Source organism: Cydia amplana, chromosome 17 (genome assembly GCF_948474715.1).
Source record: "Cydia amplana chromosome 17, ilCydAmpl1.1, whole genome shotgun sequence".
NCBI classification, from domain to species: domain Eukaryota; kingdom Metazoa; phylum Arthropoda; class Insecta; order Lepidoptera; family Tortricidae; genus Cydia; species Cydia amplana.
Window position 1 is genome coordinate 5944220 of NC_086085.1, and position 24819 is coordinate 5969038.

At 37.8% G+C, this 24819-nt stretch overlaps 2 protein-coding genes across 2 annotated transcripts in view; one reads left to right on the plus strand and one right to left on the minus strand.

Annotated features, from left to right (window-relative positions):
* LOC134655698 (neuroendocrine convertase 2) overlaps positions 1-11865 on the plus strand; it is a 110933-nt gene extending 99068 nt beyond the window's left edge. The window contains exons 11-14 of the mRNA XM_063511155.1: positions 10515-10672; positions 10949-11113; positions 11351-11468; positions 11640-11865. Of these exons, the coding sequence (XP_063367225.1) occupies positions 10515-10672; positions 10949-11113; positions 11351-11468; positions 11640-11807 (609 nt within the window). The 3' untranslated portion in view covers positions 11808-11865. The remainder of the gene's footprint in view (positions 1-10514; positions 10673-10948; positions 11114-11350; positions 11469-11639) is intronic.
* Positions 11866-17525: 5660 nt separating this feature from the next.
* The window catches only part of LOC134655748 (putative epidermal cell surface receptor), a 59183-nt gene continuing 51889 nt past the window's right edge, over positions 17526-24819 (minus strand). Inside the window, exons 12-19 of the mRNA XM_063511213.1 lie at positions 23785-23986; positions 22980-23116; positions 21424-21614; positions 20590-20809; positions 19767-19870; positions 18687-18851; positions 17839-17922; positions 17526-17675 (exon numbers count right to left, since the gene is read on the minus strand). Coding sequence (XP_063367283.1) covers positions 17668-17675; positions 17839-17922; positions 18687-18851; positions 19767-19870; positions 20590-20809; positions 21424-21614; positions 22980-23116; positions 23785-23986 — 1111 coding nt within the window. The 3' untranslated portion in view covers positions 17526-17667. The remainder of the gene's footprint in view (positions 17676-17838; positions 17923-18686; positions 18852-19766; positions 19871-20589; positions 20810-21423; positions 21615-22979; positions 23117-23784; positions 23987-24819) is intronic.

The following is a 24819-nucleotide window of genomic DNA, read 5'->3' on the forward strand; positions in this document are numbered from 1 at the left end:
GTAAAAAAGGCACGAAATTCAAATCTTCCATGGGACGATATCCCTTCGCGCCTACATTTTTCAAAATTGCCGCCTTTTTCTACTGTCAAGATCTGGTTGACCAAGTATACCTATATAGCGCTGGCGGTACACCGAGAAATTCAGTAAAATGCTGCAAATGATGTTAAAGGTATGAAAATCGGTACGATTGATCTTTAGAACATTTGAAACAATTTGACCCGAAGCACCAACAAATAAAAAAAACGAGAGGAGTTATGACGTCATCTTTTTTTGTAAGGAATAAAAAAATATTGTTTAAAAACCTATCGTGTTTGGTATTAAACGAAAGGGCTTTCTGAGCCGATTCCAAACATATATCACATCATTACATTTCAGTATTTTTTTTTTATTATAATAAAAATAGTTTTCAAAACATACCAAGTTTGGGCTTCACTAGATACAATACCATAATTTTTTTTTTGTAAAATATACCTCAAATTATCCCTAATATCCTCATATCTAACCCTAATAAAGCAATTTTGAAATTATATACATTTAGGTTTTTTTTAATTTTTCAATTTTACATAGTGTGATCTATGAATCTCTCAATTAAATATTTAAAAAGAAAGCATAAAATTAATATATAACGGTTTTTTTTCAGAAAGTCGCTTATATCTCGGAATCTATAAGTCGTAGTAAAAATTGTCTATGTAATAATTAAGAAAGAATTAACCGAAAAAACTCACCTTTAACGTCCCCCCTTTCCCGAGTTCTTCACCCCACACTCATCAGAACTTTTTCTTACTTAAAGCTTAGATATTACCAAAGGAACATGTAATAGTATTTTATGCAACTGTTGTTTAAGAGAGGTCAAAAAAGGCGAGTGGCGTGAGTAACAATAACAACAAACAACAACCGAAAATTGTTAATAAAGACGCCACGAGTATTTTTTGACTCAGTTAAACAACGTTGCATACAATACTTTTTCTACGACCAAGCACTTACTTTGAAATGCAATGAAATAATAATAAAAATGGATGATGATGATTGTTTCATGTCCTAATGTGATAGGTTGTTCAGTGCGTGGGATTCTTAAGGAGAACGAAAATTTTATTATTTTTGCGCTACGACGCACGGTTTAGGAGATACAGCCCTATAAATATTTTTCTTCCTCTTTTTCTTTTTTTTTCTTTTTTTGTGTTTTTTAAATCTTACTTAGGGCTTTCTTAAAGGGGAACGACGCACGGTTTAGGAGATACAGCATTATAAAGTTTTTATTTTGTTTTTTTATCTCTTTTTTGTGTTTTTTTTTAAATATTAATTAGGGTTTCTTACAGAGGAATGAACATTTTAATATTTTTGCGCTACGACGCACGGTTTAGGAGATACAACCCTATAAAATCTTTCAATCTTTTTTTTTTTGTTTTTCGTGTTTTCTAAATATTACTTAGGAGTTTCAAAGGGGAACGAAAATTTGATTATTTTTGTGCTACGACGCACGGTTTAGGAGATATAGCCCTATAAAGATGAAAATAATCGTACCATTATCCAAAACATGTCTATGGTTTACTCATCTGTCAGAAATGACAATTAAAATTAGGTTGGAAACAATGTATTCCATACAATATTTTTTAAGTGGTGATTACACGAAGTATCGTAAAAGTGCCAAAAAGATACTGCGTGTATGCACAAATATTTTTTTGGGGAATAGACTAAAGACTTGTGTTGATAACTATAAGTTAGGGGTTTAAAGGTGTGTGCACGACCCTTTAAATGACAAATAAAAGTACGGGAGTAGAAAAAGCAAGTTTCAATACTCTTATTTTACCCGAATGACATTATTACTCGTATTGAGTAATTCGGCAGGGCTATTATTACACTTTGTAAAATTGAAAAATTAAAAAAAAAACCTAAATGTAAATAATTTCAAAATTGCTTTATTAGGGTTAGATATGAGGATATTAGGGATAATTTGAGGTATATTTTACAAAAAAAAATTATGGTATTGTATCTGGAGAAGCCCAAACTTGGTATGTTTTGAAAACTATTTTTATTATAATTTAAACAAAATGACTGAAATGTTAACTATGTGATGTATTTTTAGCATTGGCTCAGAAAGCCCTTTCGTTTAATAATACCATACACGATAGGTTTCTAAACATTTTTTTTTATTTCATACAAAAAAACATGACGTCATAACTCCTCTCGTTTTTTTTATTTGTTGGCGCTTCGGGTCAAATTGTTTCAAATGTCCTAAAGATCAATCGTACCGATTTTCAGACCTTTAACACCATTTGCAGCATTTTACTGATTTTCGCGGTGTACCGCCAGCGCTAGAAGTGGGCAGCAAAGAGTAGTATAATATATAGAACAGTCGGCAGTCAACGTTTGTTCCTAATAAATATAACATTGATGAATCAAGGCGGTTTGTTTAAAGAGGGCCTGCCGCGATACCAATTTCGTTATCTGCCACCATTAAATTTCGCTCGTATATGCAAGAGTGATAGAGAGGCAGATAACGAAATTTCCCCCCACCCCCCTTTGGATGGTTCTTGTTTGAGTTATAATGTCACTGTATTGAGGACTCAACCTTTCCATTTTTAAAGTGTTTTTATATCGACATGACACTGGCTACTGTAGTAAATGCCAAAAAAGAAAAAAAAAACGCTGTCATAGTAATCGTCAATCGAAATAAACAACGTACAAATATCCAAGAAAAATTTGCAAAATAGTATATGATAAATATGTAAAGCATCATTAATTATCGAATTAAGATTACATACAACTTTGTGTAAAAAAAATTGAGGCAATTATACAGCCCGATTATACGGGTTACATCTTGAAAAAGATGATTATCTTGGAAAGAAGAGTAAATATACATAGGTGAACATAATGGTGAACAAAGGTATAGTAAAATAGGTAGGGACATAATTCAGGGTTTGCTTGTCTGGTCCACGCATGCTGTACCTATCACGACCACGGCACGGCCGTCTCCTGCTAACTTTTCGCTATAATAGTAAAATCATAGGTCTAATACCTATGATTTTAATATTATAGCGAACAATATTTCATGTTCATGATCTCGAATTTAAGACTTTAGCTTAGATTTATGGCGTGCGGCCTAGCGCGCGTTGCCTCTATGAGGAGCTGTCAAAGCGCTTTATAACTGTATGCTTTTGATGATGCGGATCAGCATTCTTATCCAGCGGGGCAAGCGGCCAGCCTGCAGAAGGGCACCCTACCGCACTTGGTAGGTCACTACACTCACTACCAGGATTTAGGGCTAATAATTTATTTATAAGTTTTTAATACCTTTAAACGAGCAATTCTTGTATATTTATTTATTTATTTATATGTATAATATATTTCGGGGATCTCGGGAACGGCTCTAAACGGATTTAGATGAAATTTTCTATATGGAGGTTTACGGGGGCGCAAAATCGATCTAGCTAGGTTTTATCTCTGGGAAAACGCGCATTTTTGGGTTATTATATGTTTCCAGAGCAAAACTCGGTCTCCCAGACATTAAGTTTTTAATTTAAGTGTTTTTATCATGTTTCATATTTAAACTTACAGATGTGAATCACCAGCAGAGTTTTTGGAGAGGTGTGGTTTTCTTATTTCCTGTTACCAACCTGAAACACCATACCTACTTAAATATCAGAAAATAATAAAGTGAAGAAAATTAAATAAAGTTGAATGCTTAAAAACTTTAATGTTTTATTAAAATTAAACGAAAAAAAATGTGTAAACTGAAATAGATCTAATTTTTTTATTTGTAGTTGAATAACATATATGTATTTAATCTCCTTTAATTAAAAATCATCTCTGAGTAGATACATATTAAACAATAGGTACTTTTAGGTCTTGGTAGTAATGTTAGGTCTTATGACCTACTGTATTTGACTATATTACTTACCAAGACCGGAGCCTGACCTGTCAGTCACCAACTATTTTGATGCTCTTTGTAGGTAGCATCAAAATAGTTGGTGACTGACAAAGTTACCAAGTTACTAAGGTAATAGGTACCTATATAGTAGGTAGCAGTAGCGCAATATTTAGTCAAAATATTTTGACTAATTTAGATTATTTTTATGCCAAAAAAGTAATACAAGCTATTCATGTTCCACTTAGTAATAAAATACGGACTTTTCTGAATATGTGGTTTACGAAATGTGTTAAGGTACAACTTGTGGTTTATTAACGTGGTTTAGAAATAGGCAGCTTGAGTTGAGAGAGGTGATGAGTAAATTGTTTCATTTTTTTACAATTTTGAGCGTTTATAGGGGAATGTGTGGAGCAAGCATTATTTGACGTGTAGGTGTGGGTTCAACAAAAAGATCGCTTGTCAATAAGGCATTCTTGCTGTTAAAATTCAATTATTAATAGCCTTTATCGACCATCAGCAATGTAGTCCCTTTTTGATTGATGGAAATTGTCACGTAAGTTCCACTACTCGCCGCCGCATCGCCTACAGCGCATTCGTTAGTCTATCGCTCACAAGATGTCATTAATTCATGTAAACTTACGTACTAAAAAAAAAAAGTTTTACTCTTTGCTATAAATTACCCTTTCGCACGTCAAAAACTCCAAGATGGAGCCGAAGATCATAGAGAAAAAAGTCTACATTTGGAATCATTACTTGTCAAAATTTGACATTAGCAATCCACAGTTAGGTGACAACCAAACCAAACCATTATAAACCTTAAAGTAATAATAAAACAAAGTTGTTTTTTGTTAAATTATTGTTTGTACCAAATGAACTTCAGCACTTGATGAACTTCAAATGAACTTCAACAGTTGAATTTCAAATGACGCGAAATTTGACAGTTACACATGTCGAATAGGGGCCCTGAAAGACCTTTAGTTAGAATATCAGCTATCATTTTATCTGTAGGCAAATATTTAGTTGTTATGTTACATTTTCGAACTATATCTTTAACAAAGTGATACTTCAGATCTATGTGCTTTGTTTTCTTATGACAATACTCTCTTATTTCTAGAAGTCTCAACGCACTCTGGTTGTCGCTATAAAGTATACAACACGAATGTTTTTCAAAAATTTCATTCATGAAATTTCTGACAAAACAAAGTTCCCGGCAAGCGTCACCCAAAGCTAGGTATTCAGCTTCTGTACTACTAAGAGCTATACAACGTTGCTTACGCGACTCCCAGTTTACAGTTGAGTCACCTATTTTAATCACAAAACCACTATAAGATTTTCTATCACAATCATTAGCAAAATCAGCATCTGCGAACACTGAAATGTTAAAATTACCACTTTTAACAAATACAAGACAATAATCAATTGTCCCAGACAGATAACGCAATACTCTCTTAGCTGCTATCCAATGATCTTTAGTAAAACAGTTACAAAATTGACTCAACTGAGACAAAGCATATGAAATATCTGGCCTAGTACAAACAGATAAATACATGAGACACCCAATTAATTCTCTAAATGGATAAACATCTTCAGATAAACAGTCTTTATCATTTATGGGTCTCTCGAGTTTACAGTTAGCTGCCAATGGACTTGCAACACTCTTACAGTTTGACATATTAAATTTAGAAAGCAATTTCTTAATGTAATCCGATTGGGATAACTTTAATATCCCATTTTTTCTGTCTCTAGACGCTGTAATACCTAAACAATTTCTCAAGTTTCCTAGCTGCTTAGAATCAAATTCTGACTGCAACAAATTACATAACAAGTCTTTCTCATTTTTATTATTCCAAAATATATAAAAATCATCAACATAAAGGGCTATCATTGTTAAGTTACCATTAGATTTCTTAGTATAAATACAAGGTTCACATTTGCTTTGCATGTAGCCATTATTTATCAAAACATTATTTACTTTGTTGTTCCAAACTCTACTTGCCTGTTTCAAACCATACAAACTTTTATTTAAAAGGCAAACTTTATTTTTATTACAGGTAAATCCTTTTGGCTGTTCCATATAAATCTTTTCAGCTAGGTCTCCATGAAGGAAAGCAGTAGTTACATCTATATGTTCAATTTCCATATCTAACTCATTTGCAATACAAAATAACAAACGCATAGTTGAATGTCGGACTACAGGTGCAAATGTCTCTTCATAATCAATACCTTGTTTTTGCGAGAAACCACGGGCTACCAAACGAGCTTTATACTTTACGTCCCTCGTATCTGAAAAATCATTTTTTAACTTAAAAACCCACTTACTTTTAACCACATTTTGGCCCGAGGGCCTATCTACAAGGGTCCATACATTGTTGGATAATAAAGAATTATATTCAGATTGCATGGCCGCTAGCCATTCCTCCCTATGGGGGCTAGACATTGCCTCCTCATAAGTTTGAGGTTCATTCAAAGTTTGAGATGAACTGACAAACATAGAAGAATCGGATAAATCATAATCAGTGTACCTTACTGGTTTATTGTTGCGTGTACTCCGTACGGGGCGTTCGCTTGCCGACGTAGGCTGCAGGTCGGTAGGCACACCTTCCCCTCGAACGTCACGCACGTCCCAGGATGAAGCCGATGATGATTGCTGACCACTCCAGCTGTCAGACACAGGCTCTGGCTCGAGCAGCGTGTCCTGCCCATCAGTGATGTGGGCATCGGGGGACGCTGATGGTGAGGGCTGGCCAGGCCCGCTGTCATCAGCAGCACTGCTCCATGATAGGTCCTTGTCTGAAATCATATCATTGCTTGCATTAGATTTATTATCCGTATTATTTTCTAAATTATTATTGTCCAACATGTCAAGATTTAAAATATTTTCATTTGACTGTGTTTTACACAAATTATTATTCAAAATTATATTGCTATCACTTAATTGTGTTTCACACAAATTATCATTTATTAAAACATTATTATCACCTGACTGTGTTATACACAAATCATTATTTCCTAAAACTATATCTCTTGACTGTGTTTTACACAAGTCAAATTGGACAACACCAGCGGGGACAGGTTTAGTATCTTTACCCAAATTAATAAATTCATTCTCAAAGAACACAACATTTCTAGATATAATGACTTTCTTGGGACTCAAGGGATCTAACAACTTATAACCTTTAGAATGATCAGCATAGCCGACAAAAATGCAATGTTTTGATCTAGAATCTAATTTGTCACGCTTGCTTTCATCTATTAACGACAATGCCTTACAGCCAAACACTCGCAAATGACTCAAATCAACTTTACCCTGCCCGACCACGCTTCCTCAGGTGTCTTACCGGGCACAGCATTTGTGGGTGACCTATTTTTTAAATAGATAGCAGTTGACACTGCTTCAGCCCAAAACTGCTTGCCGAGGCCTGACTCCTGGAGCATGCTTCGTGCCTTTTCAAGAAGAATGCGATTTTGAGATTCACTTACACCGTTTTGTTGTGGGCTGTAAGGTACAGTTGTTTCATGCACTATACCTGCTTTCTGCAAATAATCCCTAAACTTTTGACTAGAATACTCCCCGCCGTTGTCACTGCGAAGCCTCTTGATAACACAACCTGTTTGCTTTTCAACAGTAGCTTTAAATAATATAAATTTGGACATTACCTCAGATTTGTTTTTCATGAAGTATCCAACCACCCGTCTAGAATAGTCATCAGTGAAGGTGAGCAAATATCTTGATCCACCAAGACTGCATACAGGGAACGGACCGCACACGTCCGAGTGCACAAGCTCCAGGATCTGTTTGGCGCGCGTGGCTTCCCCTTTGGGAAAAGCCACCACTTTCTGCTTCCCCTCAGCGCATGACACACAGCTTTGCAGATCATGCTCTTGAAAAGCTAAGCCAGAAACCATCCCTCGGAGGGTGCACATACCTCTGTAGCTCAAGTGCCCGAGTCTCTTGTGTAGCACGTCCACAGGCACTTCCTTGGTCGACACATTCGCCACCTGTGAATCATAAGACACGCCTACCCCTTCACTATCCACACTATAGACCCCGTTAACTCCACTGGCACTAAGAAGGACAGTGCTTTCTCTCAAAACAAGGCATTTATCTTTTAAAAATTTTACACAAAGGGCCTTCTCACATAATTTACTAACACTTATTAAATTGGTTGAGAGCCCGGGTACAAACATAACATCTGTTAGAGTAACAGAACCTTGCTTGGTTTTGAAAAACACATCTCCCCTACCCTTACAAGTTAACCTTTGTCCATTTGCAACAGTTACACTTTCAGACAGATTCTTAAAGTTTATAAAGCTACCGAAATCTTTCCACATGTGGGAACTACACCCCGAATCAATTAACACTTGATTAACCTTAAATTGATTGTCCACACTTGTTGCCACTAACACCACGTGTTCGTCGTTTTTAGGTTTCTTCTTGTCGTTTCTAAGTTTAAAGCATTTTGACTTTATATGACCTAGCTTATTGCAGTAATGACATTTTCTTAGCTTATTCACACTTGATCGAACGGTAAGCGCTGCATCAGGAGACTCTTGACTGCCACGTCGATGCTCTTCCTGTAAAAGCCGGGTACGCACCAAATCGCTCGTGAGTTTTGCAGATATATTCGCCGACTCTAAGCTCGATACGACGATGTCGAAGTCCTGTGGCAAGCCACTCAGCAACATCTCTGCGACCTCCTCATCCTCTATGTTTTTACCAATATCGGCAAGTTGCTGCACTAACGTGGTAACTCCGTCTATATACGAGGTCATGTCTGAGAAATCAGCATATTGTGTGCGATGTAGCTGCCGTAACAACGATACCCTTCTATAGAAACCTTTATCTTCGAACACGCTGGCTAAGTTCTTCCAAGCCTCTTCCGCCGTTTTCGCATTGCGTACATATTGCAAGCATGCTGGTTTCACCGATAAGCAGATTCTTGCCAATGCTTTCTGGATTTTCGCTGCCTCCACTTCCGTGCCCAATAAACAGTTACTTAGCCCTTCTATGTTAAGCGCCATCTCCATATAGAATTTCCATGTTGACCAATTCGAGATACCTTCCAATTTGCTGAAGGAGTACAGCCGCAATTCTTCTGTCATTGCTGTTGCTATATGATTTGACGCGTTCACTGTTTGAGATGAGCCTTATAGATTTTTGAGGTTACCTTTGTCATGCGGCAAGGCGGCGAAGATTCCGGCGTTCCAACCACACCACTTAAAAAAATACTGGGTCGATAACCTGATGAGCCTGGCAGTGGTGGGTGGTGTGGTGGAAATTAAATAAAAGCTTCAGGAGTCTTCAGACATTAATATAATTAAATAATAGGAAATTACAGAACATACGTGTGGCTGAGTGTAGCGGGGTTATCGAAAGAGGGACCACAGACAATCTAGACAGCCCTTATAAACTAGTGTATCATAAACAATGTAGAAGGGTGGATAAAATAAAATAAGGAATTCCATTCAATGTCAGTTACAGTGTACATACTTACATAGGTATGTAGATGCTTAGTGTTGATGTTTGAAATTTCTGGGAAAGTGTAATAAACTTTATCTTATTTGAGGTGCTAAATTGTTGTGTTGTGTTGGCGCTGCGTTGTGAGTGTAATTTGACTTTTTATGAAGATTGGTACATTTTACGATCGCTTCCCACACACATCGAAGGCTGACTAGGCACTGTAACGTGAATTTCCAGTAGATATACATAGTGAGTGTTCATTCCACTTCGGAAGTTTATTACTCTGTTTACAATATTGGGTAGGTACCTATATGAACTTAACTAAGTTAATAACAGCGTGGAGGCCTTCTCGGTAACTGTAACTAATGATCTCTGGGATAGTTAATTATGTTTCGGCTATACTTAGAGTAATTTAATGTAACTAGTTACTTACTGTAATAACGGTGTAGTGTAACCTTATTTAAGTTATAAACTTGGTTGATGATTTGTTTACGAAATTTTTGCATTTTAATATTTTAAATAAGAAATAGTATCCTTAAGTACCTATCAGGGATGTTGCGAACATCTGCATCCGAATCCGCAACCGCGGAACTTCCGCATTATTTTCAACATATGCATCTGCAACCGCATCCGCATAAAATCGATGCGGAGCTTATGCGGATGCGGATGTCGAACAAGTCGGTACAGGAACGTCTTAGCGGCGGCGTAAGTGCTAGGTAATTTCGTCATTACTTACCAATAACGAAATCGTCTAGATCCAGAAAAGGCAGCCAAGTGACTGTTTATTAAATATAACGCATCTATATTCTTGCTGAAATACTAAACGTTACGTTTTTTTTTTAAATAAAAAAAATACTAAAAATGAAATGTTTGACGTTTTCTAAGTACCTAATCTTGACATCCGCATCCGCATCCGCGGATGTGAGCCTTTAAATATCCGCATCCGCAGATGTCAAAAAATCTGCATCCGCAACATCCCTGGTACCTATAACCTAAATTTAAAAAATATATCTTTAGACTAGCCAGAACGTTGTGTTATATTCTCTACGTCTCTGCTGTCAATAATTATCTATTACAAGATAAATTATAAATTACAAAATAAAACCTAAAGTTGCCTGAGCATCGTCCCCAGGACGCTTGCTTGATTCAAAATTATTTAAAAATAAACTCATTGTTTAATTTCAGGGCCGCTTCCACTGGACAATGAACGGGGTTGGGCTGGAGTTCAACCATCTGTTTGGGTTCGGCGTTCTAGACGCTGGGGCTATGACGGCATTGGCTGCCAACTGGCGCTCTGTGCCGCCACGGTACCACTGTGAGGCAGGCTCCGTCAACACCCACACGTGAGTCTACACCTATACCACCGTCTCTAGGCGCTCGGCGTACTGACACCGGTATCATGGCATTGGTTGCCAAGATTGCTGTTGCTTTCCAAGCTGCAAGCCAAAATTCTGCCTTCCAATTGAGCTAAAAGCCCATAATCTCCAGAATACAATAAACCCGCACGTTGGTGGCATCTTGTTAATCCTTCGATGACCAATGGACTGAACAATACCTATTCAAGGTAAAGGCCTGGTGGCACAAAATGCATCAAATCAATTTACTATGTTCTGTTACAGAAAAATCCCGTCAGAGGGCAGCATCTTCCTCCGCATCGAGACAACGGCGTGCGGCGGCTCGCCCAGCGAGGTGCGCTACCTGGAGCACGTGCAGGCCGAGGTCAGCGCCAACACCACGCGCCGCGGAGACCTGGAGCTGTTCCTCACCAGCCCCATGGGCACCAAGTACGTTCCTTTCTGCTACTTTTGCTGCGTTGCAGACATGAAACCTGTCTGTAAAGAGAATTTTATTTCCCTAATAACTTCTAAAAGCATACTCAAATGATGGTTCAAACATAATTATCCAAAATCCACATATAGGCCTTGGAGTTTTTTTATCTCACGAGTCTAGCAAGTCTTCTGCTTAATACAACATATGAAATGAGTGTTCTGCCTAATAGTAGGTACATGCTTTTTTTCCAGGTCGATGATCCTGAGTAGGCGAGCCAACGATGATGACAGCAGGGACGGCTTCGCCAAGTGGCCGTTCATGACCACGCACACCTGGGGCGAGTACCCGCAGGGCACGTGGACTTTAGAGGTACACATTATTTTATTGTCCTACAGATCTACCGATGTAACTGTTTTTAAGCTTAAAGTAAGATTTAGAATTAGTTTATCAGATTATTTGATTGGAGACATTGTCAAAAAAAACACAACAATTAACAATTTCTTGTTTGCCTCAAATTTAAAATATTCTTGTGTCTCGCAGGCTCGCTTCAATGGCGGCTCAAGCCCGTCGCAAGCCGCCGGCTGGCTGCGCGGCTGGTCGCTCGTGCTGCACGGCACGCGCGCGCCGCCCTACGCGCAGCTGCAACCACAGGATCCGCACTCCAAGCTCGCCGTAGTCAAGAAGGCGCACGAGGACGCTCCGCATTAGACAGATCAAGACCGCCGTAGCCGAAGGGGAGACCAGGCCTGGCTGAGTGACAATCGTTCGCAGGCCAAATGAAACTTCAATATTCGTAATGAATGATTAGGTCACTTTTTGTTTTTACGTTTAGATTGGCGTGGTCGATATACGATTGTTATCTTGGCTGCGGCTTCAATTTATGCTCGGGTTTACCGTTATCTAAAACAATTTTAGAATGTGTAAAGTTAAGAATATTAAGCTGTATTGTCAGACGTCTAATGTTGACTACTTTACGTGACCACATAATGAACGAATATACGAACGCTGTCAATGCAAATCGAACGGCTCTGTTTTAAACTTTACACATCTAATACAATGTATCAAGCGTCCGCACCGCACGAGAGACAGATTTTGACTCAACTCTGGCCGAAATGTAAACCCATCCTGTGGGCACAGGAACGCGCCTGCCCAGTTGCACATCTTTTCAGATTCCTGGTACAGTACAAGTCTCGACGAAGGTGAAATTTACCAAGTGATTACATTGTAACGGTAAACGCGATCATACTTCAAGGCACACGTTTAACACCAAAGTACTTACATCCTTTTAGTTAGCGATATTAAGAGAATGTTGAAGGGAATTTATCCACTGGCCAGTTGGAAAGGAATATTGAAGTAGCGCATTAATTTTTGGGGTCAAATTAAAGATGCTAGATGGACAAATGCGTGTTAATGCGTGCTATTACTACCTGCGTGCTTGCTACGGTGGAAAAGGACTTTATTTTGTGTATGACTAAAAGCAAAGGTTGAAAAACAATGGCGAAACAAAGTTACATCAATGTAAATTTGTACAGATGTAGTGCATAATTATTTTCCATCGTATTTTCACGTAAACTTACGAACGTGTCTTGCTATTTCAGTCAGTCTCGGTACAAAAAGTACTGACATTGACTGAACTAGAATAACAATTACGAACGTTTCCTAGAAAATACGATGGAAAACAATTATGCACTACATATGTAACGCTATTTGATCTCAGGCTATGTTGATTGGTTTATGAAAAAGTTATAACTTGGGAATGTGTTAGCCAGTAAATCAGTTTAGTCAGTTTTGGAGAACCATTAATACTGGTAAAGTCGAGAGAGCTGTTGTTGCGAAAGATGCAGACCAAGTGGTGATGGGTGATCTAATCAGAGGCTAGCAAACGAGTTTATCATCAGAATTTACTGCTTCTGCTAGTGAAAATGTATGGATCAAGAAGTTATTGTCTTTATAATGAGGACCTTTATTTTTTGAATGAATAATTAGATTTCATATCTGAATGTAGATGTGCTCTAAGTAATGTGAAACATATTTGACAACAGATTAGTATACGACCGATGAATTTTTAACTTCTTTGCATCTTTCGTTGTTCCTTGTGTACCATTTTATTATTCGTGATATTCTGAATGCTTGATATATTATGACACTGTTGATAATGTGAAACAGTGATTCAATCCTTCTTTGAAAGTATCTTTAAGATATGGACAATTAATTATATTATACCGACCATTTTTTAGCATCCGATACATTCGAGCCAAGAATAAAACATTTTTTAAATAGGTAAATATCTAAAGCAGTGTTTTAAAATGTTACGAACGTATAACGCAAAAAAGGAAGAGGTGGTAAGCAAAGTTTACTTCATGCGATTAATGTTTATTTGAGTAAATTGGTAAATCTGTAGATTAAGGAACCAATTACCAGCAACCACCAATGATCGTAGTTTGCAATTTTTTACCATTTTTTTTCCATAATTATAATTTAAACCTAATTTCCTAAAATTATAAAATATAATTACCTACGTAATTCTATAATTTTGGACTTTGTATTTTTATGTCTTAAATCTGTAATAATTGTAATTGATTTATGAATATGAATAAATATTTTCATATATAAATAAATTATTCCCAAATATAATTTACACGATTTATAAAATACTTCATCGCATGGAGTAGGTACTATGTCGGTCACAATTTTCAGCATTTTGTATACCATACCTATTGCTAAAGGTTTTGTATCAATTTATAAAAATTACAGAAAAAATGCGAAAGTTGCGGCCTTTATTTTGAAATTTAAAGCAGTAGGAGAATTATTGTTGGTTGGAATAATTCTTACCTACTCATATTAATTTACGTAAGTACTTATTCTATTTTATTGGTCGTAAAAAATATTAAATCGTGTAAGCGTGAGTTTCTCACTTTAATGGCGATATTTTATTTATAATTTAGTTAAAATCATTGTTACTTCCTTTTAAACAGATATCTATCTTGTTTAATGAGGCGTGAGAAGTTTACCTATTATTAGGTATCAATTCATTATTTGGCTTTGGTTTGTGGATGATACGACATATCAAAATTCAGGTTCATAGTCGAGCAAAACAATCTATTTTACGGTGAAGTATTTGACCACTAACATATTTTCTCAAATATCTGTAAAAATTGCTTGATACTCCAGGTCCAATATTTCTTACAAATCATTTTATTTTTAATACTTACACTTATATTTTCGATTTATAAAGATAAATGAAGAGACGTTTCCCTGAAACGTTTCCATCTCTTTTTAACGTTTTTAAGTTTTTAGAGTTTATTTTTGTCTGATTGTTTCGTTTAAATAATCAAATGGACGGCATTTGTCCCAGCCAAATGACGTCCATTTGACGGCGTCCAATTTTCGTGGCGCATCCTCCCATGTCACCCAGCGTGCGCCAGGAAGATGAAGGATTAATAGCATAGACGTTATTGTTACTGACATAAGGTATATAATAAAGATATTTATAAACGTAGAGGTAATTATGCGATCAGAGAACTTCCTTTCGGGCCCAGTGAACATGATTATTTACGATTACCTCTGGCTCCTTATATATTTTCTTAAAATAATATTTTTATTATTAAATACAATAAATAAAAAACAATTTAACGTGTTTTTCAATTCTTATTACCAATTGACAATGGAACTGTGTACGCTCCGGCGTTATAAACTTGCACGGTTTATTGCTGGTTAGGTAGTCGTTAGAACATAAATTATATAAAGAAATCTATTATGTACCTACTAAGAAATATATAGAAAATATAATGTGATTTGATGTTGTATATGAATTAAATGATGTTTTTGTAATTGCTACTCCTTTCCCTTTCGTACTGTTCATGCAAGTATCCCGAGGTAGTAAAATCTCTAAGTAATAAAGATATATTTGAACGTTTTCTTCAGTCGTTTAGTTTGATAAAGGAATATCTCCACGTCACCCACCAATTATTTGCCGGTATCAAATCACCTATGCAAACGGTGTACAGGAGATCTGTCTTATATTTAGAACCTTTGGTACTTGTATAGGGCAAAAGAACGATAAGAAAAATTAAGCACTACTCTAGGTAAAGTCACGGGTGAATATGACGCGATGAAAACAAATGGGTTTACGATATTATTTAACTAACATTAGGAGCAAATAAAACAAGTCGTAACCTGTAAAGCTATATTACAATAAGTTTAACGATTTGCGGCAGTATTTCATTATAAACCTTCATTAGTTTAAACTATACAAACACATAATATCAGTACCACAGCGTACGTTACACTTAATATTACTTAACTTATTAACACTATATACAAATTTCAATTTATCAAAATGTTGGTCGATTCAAAGGCACTGGCGTAATCTATCAATTTTACTTAAATAATTCGTTGTCCAAACTCTGATTACATTTTATAAATACACTAAGATAACTACGAAAACATGGCCTCATTATGTACATTTTTAATCTCAAAAAAGTGGTGTTTAAAATTTTAATAAATGTAAGAAAAATTACCACGACTTATTTAGCAAAGAAAGCTTAATAGGTAATGTAAAGTTGAGTTAAAAAAAAAGATTAACGGAGTTATCATAAAGAGGTTCTTAATATTTTACATTTATTCGATGAAATAAGATTTACAAGAGCTAAAAATATGTGTTTGGTTCTATTTTTCATTAAAAAATCTATGCTTTAATATACTAAGTTTTTAAAAATTAAATAATAAATACTTCAAGCGATTTTGTCCATTGGAATGATATGATGTAATTAAACAAGTATTCACTTATTATAAAGCATGTTTTAAAATAATCTGTGTGAGGGTATTTAGGTATAATTATAACAATACGAGTATATAATTTACAAAAACAATGAGCTAAGTATGACACCCTGTTTTTGACCATGGCCTCAATCTTGTAACTTGTAATATACACATGTTTTGAAGCGATTTCCAATTTTCCCGGATACCTAATTATTTGTTGAGGTTGCCGTGTGTACAGGGTCTTAAATTGTCAGGCTTAAAGAGAAAATCATAAAAATATTGCCATATCACAAACTGTGGGAATAATGTATGGGATATGGCAATAGAACTGCTGCCGTATACTGTGTTTTTGATCACAATGCACTTGAATTGCGGTACTTTACGGCAATTACGCACTTCATAATTTATCAAAAATAGGTTTAATGGTTTAAAATTGAAACTGATTGGAATCGTATTTTAAAATACAAAAAGTCCTGCTGTAATGATTCATAACATCCATACCTACTTCAATACTTGACTATAACAAAATATTTAACTTTAATTACTATATTGGAACAGCCACCTCTGAAATTAGTATTGAATTTCCCATCTTCGAACAAGTTTTGATATTTCTTCCATTTCTTAAATTGCCTGTAACCAATCTGACTCAGAAATAAAATAATTAAGGTCACAAACGATTTACAACATTATTTTAACGGTATAGATTTGTTCATAGAATATGTCCAGTGTACAAAGTAAAATATTTCATTACAAATATGTAAGTACAATCCTGTTATTTTGACTCCTAATAAAGTAAACACACGTAAACAATATTTATCTTACACTATAACATAGTTTTGGCTAACACTTTGCACTTGATCACTGTCACTTTCACTCACTGCTATAGAAAGTAACCTGTAACAGTCCAATACTTCTTTAATTAGGATCCATTCTCGACTATCTCTTAGAATATATCGTTCACGATATATTCCGGTCTTTCTTTTTATGCTTCACTTAACAAATACTTGACAAATATCATATATCTCTTGTTTTTTAAGTCAAAAGAAAGAGACGGAGTGCCAATACTTGTTAAATAGAGCCACGCGAAGCAGCCTTGCAGCAAAATAATTGGTAATCAGTCCATCCATTGGGCAGGCTTGACGGCTTTTTACGTTCACAAATAAGACATTGTACTAAAAAATCCGAAGATTAAAATCTGAATGTTTGACAATCTTGTGGCCGCTCTTATTACGCAATTATTTCAAGCAATAACATAAGTAATTTTTAGACTACTGTAGATAATAAGAGACGCACGTTTTATATTGTCACAATCACGCGATAAGTGCAACCATACGGTACGCCTTCTAGTTATAATCGGATCACAAACTACTGGCTAACTTTCTGACAGCCAACTGATTTTCACTTCTACTCGTAGGTACAGTCAGTTGCAGTCTTGTACGGAAAATTTCTTGCAAGTGTGCATCTAGCACCGTTTCTGTTTACTGGCATTAACCTTTTCCACGCCGTGTCAAACACAAAAGCTGTCACTCAGGCGCCACATCATTGAAGTGTCAAAACTGAAGTTGAACTTTATGTATATGCACGTAGGTCGATGTTGCTCTGTGGTCTATGACCGATTAATCGATCGGTGCGGATATATCGGTAATTGTCGTCCAAAAGGTTAAATTTCTTCCTACAATGTCTTGACACTTGTTTCGTAGCCGGCCCTCTAAACGCCCATTTCGTTGTAATGCCGGCCGTTCGGCACTTCCACGCCACGCTCTGAGATCCCGTTCAGGCCGTTCGTGTGCCCACGGGAGCTTAATTGTCAGAGATCTGGAAAACACAACATTAGCAGTTGAAGAATAAGGTCCTATTTTCTATAAATGGTTGTCAAAAACTTTCGGAGATCGGACTGAGAGTAATGAGGTACTCAATTAAATGTAGACTTTAAAGCATGAAAGGTAAGGTATGATTTACAATAGTTGTGGTTATTTACCCATAGTTTCTTGCTGTAACTCTAGTTTGTACGCGGGGTTGTCGTACGGTGGAAGCGACGACTCCCTTGGAGCGGTAGGTACAGCTGTAAGCAAATAAGACTTGATTAATTTTCATTTTCGTTGTTTAATCATAGAGAACTAGCTGTATTTCTGCAACATTAAGTAAACAAATATAAGTGTGATAGAATAGGTACTATATTCATAAAACTAGTCCAAGCATGCCGTTAGTTTTTAATTGACTGACGCAGTAGTACATCACCATTTTAATGGTGTAATGTACCATAGAAATCATCATCTTCCTCGCGTTGTCCCGGCATTTCGCCACGGCTCATGGGAGCCTGGGGTCCGCTTGGAAACTAATCCCAGTAATTGGCATGGGCACTAGTTTTTACGAAAGCGACTGCCATCTGACCTTTCAACCCAGAGGGTAAACTAGGCCCGTATTGGGATTAGTCCGGTTTCCTCACGATGTTTTCACCGAAAAGCGACTGGTAAATATCAAAAGAGTACCATAGAAATGGATATATGTAAAAAAACCGGCCAAGTGCGAGTCAGACTCGCGCACGGAGGGTTCCGCACCATCAACAAAAAATAGAGCAAAAAAATCGTGTTTGTTGTATGGGAGCCCCCCTTAAATATTTATTTTATTTTATTTTTAGTATTTGTTGTTATAGCGGCAACAGAGATACATCATTTGTGAAAATTTCAACTGTCTAGCTAGCGCGGTTCATGAGATACAGCCTAGTGACAGACGGACGGACGGACGGACAGCGAAGTCTTAGTAATAGAGTCCCGTTTTTTACCCTTTGGGTACGGAACCCTAAAAATGGTAACTTTGTTTACGTACGAGTAATAGGTACGGAGCGCGGGCGATGTCGACGGACAACCACCAGTAGAAGCAACAGTGACGTCAGCGCGCCCAGGGCGGCCACCACTCCCACTACCACGAGCGCTCCGTAGTAATCGCCTCGCGGCGCCACGGCGCCACCCACCGATGAGGCTTCGATGGCATCTGGAAAGGATGAAAAGTGAGACTCTGCAGACTAGTCGGTAGTCAATTTAACTATGTATTTACGTCTGGTTGACGTAACTGTACAGTTACCATCAGTTTGTCACTGACATAAACGCCGTCGAGACCGTAATTTACTTTCTATACATCTCGCTCGTACTCGCATATTAGTGCAAACGGGATGTATAGAAAGTAAATTACGTTCTCGACGGCGATTATGTCAGTGACAAACTGATGGTAACCGTACAGGTGACCGAAGAGCTGGCGGTTACCTCGCACAACGTATCAGCATTGCGATACAGCGAGGAAATGTCGCCAGCATCCTTGGTACAATGCCTCAAGGACCTATTTTATTTTAGATTTAAGCTAGTTTTTAATTTCTTTTAGTAATAGAGTCGGACCAAGAAAAGTCTGCAGCGGATTTGATAGCCCCCGCAGTGCAAGTGTTATTTATACGTCATAATTTCATAGAAGTTTGACGTTTAAAATAACACTTGCCCTGCGTGGGCTATCAAATCCGCTGCAGACTTTTCTTGGTCCGACTCTACAATGTTTGTAAATAAATGATATTTCTGTATTTAGCAGTATTTTATGTTTCTCGTTACACAATAAAGTCGTGAAAAGTCGTTCAATGTGTTTAAAAAAATGCTTTGACCTTTTCTACGCCGTGTCAAACACTAAAGCTGTCACTCAGACGCCACATCATTGAAGTGTCAAAATTGAAGTTGAACTTTATGTATATGCACGTAGGTCGATGTTACTCTGTGGTCTGTGACCGATTAATCGGCGGCTTCTTTGGCGTTGAACCTACGGTGCGGATATATCGGTCATTGGCGTCCAAAAGGTTAATGATGCAACCGTTCTTATACAAAACTAATTATATTTCCTTATGTCAAGAATTACTTTTGTTATACTCACTGTCGATTGGCTCCGGAGAGTCTAGAGACTTTGTGTTAATTTCTAGTACGTTACTGGTTTTCACTTTTCCATTTGTAAGGAACAGCTCAAGCCACACACGACACCTGAAAATGAAAATAATTTACATTTAGCACATAATATCATAACATAGTTGGTTACATTGGTGGTTACGAGTCTATTGTGTATAAGCGGATAAGCTTGGTTGAAGTAGTAAAAAAACCGGCCAGGTGCGAGTCGTACTCGCGCACGGAGGGTTCCGCACCATCAACAAAAAATAGAGCAAAACAAGCAAAAAACGGTCACCCATCCAAGTACTGACCCCGCCCGACGTTGCTTAACTTCGGTCAAAAATCACGTTTGTTGTATTGGAGCCCCACTTAAATCTTTATTTCATTCTATTTTTAGTATTTGTTGTTATAGCGGCAACAGAAATACATCATCTGTGAAAATTTCAACTGTCTAGCTATCACGGTTCCTGAGATACAGCCTGGTGACAGACGGACGGACGGACGGACGGACGGACGGACGGATGGACGGACGGACGGACAGCGGAGTCTTAGTAATAGGGTCTCGTTTTTACCCTTTGGGTACGGAACCCTAAAAACGCCCAAATATGCTAAGTGTAAGGCCTGAGTGGACGCTCGAGTTGGGCGTGCAGCGGGGCGGGGCGTGCGGCGTGCATGTTAAACAAATGCAAACGTATAGGAGCGGCCTTAGTGCACGCTGCTCAAATCCCTTGGGAGCTCGACGCCACGCTGCACGCCCCGCCGAACGCTCCGCTCCGAGCGTCCACTCAGGCCTTACACTTAAGAGAGAAAGAGACCTTGTGTCAGGCTCCAGGCCGGTGAGCGTGATGGCGGGCGGCTGGTCGCGCACGGCCAGCCGGAACGCGTCGTGCTCGCGGCGGCCGCCGCCGCACGCGTGCGCGGCGCGGTACACGCGCACCCAGCGCTCCGCCGGCGCGGGCACGCCGCGCCACGTCAGCTCCGCCGCCTCGGAGCCCACCGAGCGGGCTTCGAGCTGCACTGACCAGTTGTATGGGTCTGAAATGGGAAGGTTAGGGTTTAGGTAAGCAATTAAATTCTCACTTTTTAACCTGCTATTGCCATTATGGGAGGTAAGGGTTTAGGTAAGCAATTAGTCTCACGTTTTAGCCTGCCATTGCCATTAAATAGCCTTTAAACATAGACGTACTAGTCGACGTCAAGTATAATAGGTTTAAACACTTTTAATCCTTTCTAATAACGCGAACATTGTAACATGCCTTTGAGACGTCGACTGTTGCCAAGTGACACGGCCTACGGGTACTTCTTTCACCGTTTTCCTTCTGCTATCACTTTACGCGTAGGCATTTCTTACGGAGCTTTTCATGGCATTTTATGTTGTTTTATAGGGATCCTTAACTTTCATCAAATAACCAGCCCTAGTAGCACGGTCGCATTTTTATCATTTATCACCATGCCTGTCACGTTCTAACAAATATGTAAGTGCGAAAGTGACGGGCTTAGTGATAGTAGATAAAAATGGAACCGTGCTGAGCCCGCAGATATGACATTAAATAAACTGAAACGTATATATTTTTATACTATAATTATAACGGCAGAACTAATATTAAAGAAGCCTCGAACTTCCAGGACTCGCATAATGACACACTGACCGACGTAAGGCGCGGTCGTGAACTCGAGCACAGCGGGGTCGTGCAGCTCAGTGGTGGCTCCGGGTGGCGGCACCAGTACTAGAGAGGCCTCGTATCTGCTCCCAGGTCGCAGCTCCTGCAGGAACACGGAGTCCCGGCTGTGGTGGAGCAGCTCCGTCATGCTGTAGATCGGGTTGCCGACGGGGCGGTAGCTGGAACAATTTATATAAATCACTACATACTATAAAACAAAGTCACTTTTCGCTGTCTGTCTGTATGTGTGCTTAGATCTTTAAAACTACGCAACGGATTTTGATGCGGTTTTTTTTAATAGATAGAGTAATAATATCACTGTTCAAAACTTGTTCGAAGATGGGAAATTCAATACTAATTTCAGATGTAGCTCTGTTATTACTACATTACTGTTAAACCTTTTCTTGATAAATGCGTAGGCAATTACCGTAAAGTACCGCAATTCAAGTGCATTGTGATCAAAAAAAACCGTATACGGCAGCAGTTCTATTGCCATATCCCATACATTATTCCCACAGTTTTTTTTTGTGATATGGCAATATTTTTATGATTTTCTCTTTAAGCATGACAATTTAAGACACTGTACACGGCAACCTCAACAAATAATTAAGTATTCGGGAAAATTGGAAATCGCTTCAAAACAGGTGTATATTACAAGTTACAAGATTGAGGACATCGTCAAAAACAGGGTGTCATACTTGGCTCTTTTTGTTTTTGTAAATTATATACTCGTATAATTATACCTAAATACCCTCACACAGATTATTTTAAAACGTGCTTTATAATAAGTGAGTACTTGTTCAATTACAACATACTCGACTTGGCGGGGGCACTGCCGTGCCCCCAGATCATTCCAATGGACAAAATCGCTTGAAGTATTTATTATTTAATTTTTAAAGACTAAAGTATATTAAATCATAGATTTTTTAATGAAAAATAGATCTAAACACATATTTTTAGCTCTTGTAAATCTGATTTCATTAAATAAATTAATTAATTTATTATAGACAGGTTTTGCTCACACAAAGAGTACAAAAATACTTCCACATTTATTTCATTACCTATTTACCTACTAATGAATCTGTTTATGTTGATGAATTTTCGCTTACCTTTGTTACATTCGTTGTTATCGTTGTTGTATAGGTACGGGAGCTCGTTAGCGCGTACACATATGTGACGTTATCTATGAAAAGGGACCTTATTGTCGATGGCGCTTACGCCATTATTAACGATGCTCCGATATAAATACAATGCCGCGCGACGCTGTGCGGCGTAAGCGACATCGACAATAAGGTCCCTTTTCATGGATAATGCCCCATATCTCGCTTGCCTAAAGTCTGTTTTTTTATTCGGTAGACTAAAATGAGATTTCATAGTATGAAATGACATTTTATGCTCATACTATGAAATGTCATTTTAGTCTACCGAATAAAAAAATAGACTTTAGGCGCTACCAAAAGGGCAACTGTACAATATGTACAATTGAAGCGCTCTAATGTTGGTACACCTGTTTATAATATAATTAGGAATAGAATTAGACTTACCGAACTTGTATGGCATCAATAAACGGTAAATCTGCCTCGGTGAACCGTTTCCAGGTGATGTGGGCCACGGAGTCATTGAGTTCCTGCACCGCCATTCTGCTGTCGACCACTCTTCTCTTCACTTCTACCGGTGCCACCTGTCCAGAAAAGGTACATTTCACAATGATAGACCACCTTACTACTCATAAAATGTTACACGAAAACTCAGTTTTGTTGATCCATAAATGTACTTAAGTGTTTGTACTTTACATAAAATGTAAGAGCACAAGCGTTATAGGTATCTAGTCGTTAGTAAAGGCATAGGTAAAGTAAATGAACGGTGGGTAGCTAAATAGTTTAAAGTCACTTTCTCCCACATGTTAGCTTGGTTTTGTTAAATTTTATTTTTATGTTCATTATGTTTTCCCTGGTTGCCCTGAAAACCAGCGCCATGGCTAAGTGTCTTACACATGGGCATATGCTGAGTGGCATCCATTTTGGTGTTAAAATATATTAGAATAAGATGTATTATAATAGGTTAAGTTTTATGTTTTGCACCAAATAAAGTTTTTCTATTTTCTATAAATATTACTATTCTATATACACACACACACACACACACACACACACACACACACACATACACATACATACATAACACACATTATTTTTATGACTCGACATTTGAAATTGTAAACTGAATTGTGTAAATTTGACATGTTATCAGTTATTGATTTTTAACGTAGGTAATGTGTACCTATTAGTTTTTAAACTGCTCACTTTTTACAAGAAATGTTGTTTAAACAATATTCAGTGTATAACTTACCGTGGGCAGGGGATCCAGCGTGCGTACGGTGTATATCTCGCTCTCCGGCTCCACGGGCAAGTTGTGCAGGTACAGCTTCCCTCTCATCTTGTAGACGGTGGCTGGCTTCAGGCCGGTGAGACGGAACTCCAGCCGAGACGTGGTGAGGATCTCGTCCGCCGGCGCGAACACTTGGGAGTACCAGTGGGCGATATCTTCGTCACTGAGAAAAAAAAGCATTGCTACCATTGAACTATTTATTATTACTACGAATAGGCACAGAGAACCAGTATTTTGCGCCATGAGTTGTTGCCGGCTGACAACAAACTATGGAAGGAGCGTGAATCTCGCGTAAGCGCCATGAATTTCACGGCGCTTACGACGTTTTGGTCGCGTGGTTCACGCCCCGCTCCCCTCGCCTACAGGTTGCGATTGCGACAATTTCATTGTTTGGTATGGCTTCTCTATATCCTCTAGCCGCCCATACGTCAAACCTTGCCAAGCAAAATGAAATTTTATTTTGTCAACACAAAGTTCAAATTAGAATGGAACAGGAGACCTTTTTATAGGTCTCTGGGCGGCTAAACGATATGATGTAATAATAACTCAAAGATTGCTACCAGGTTTTTTATGATACAAAACTGTACAAAAGTAAGAAAGTAGGTATGTTTTTATAAAATTAACTTTTCATTTTGGAATATTAAAAACATTTAGGTTTTGTATATTTAATCATTAGGTATTTCTATTAACTTAAATGTGTATTCATCATGTTTTAACGTCCCTATTCAACTATTTATCGTTTTCCCATAAAATACGAAGCTGTAGGTACGCACTACGCAGCGCGCTATGTCAGTCAGAGACCAAGAGAGTAGCCATGAGATGATAATGAGCGGTCCAAGTACCTACTCCAACTTCTTCTTCAACGTTAGTTCAAGGAAAATGTTTATTTTATTTTATTTAAAGTATGGTTTATTTAATTTTCACCACACCAGCTCGGAAAGGCTTTGCACTTCAATAACTGATAGCAAAGTTGCATTTTATTCACATGTGAGGCAA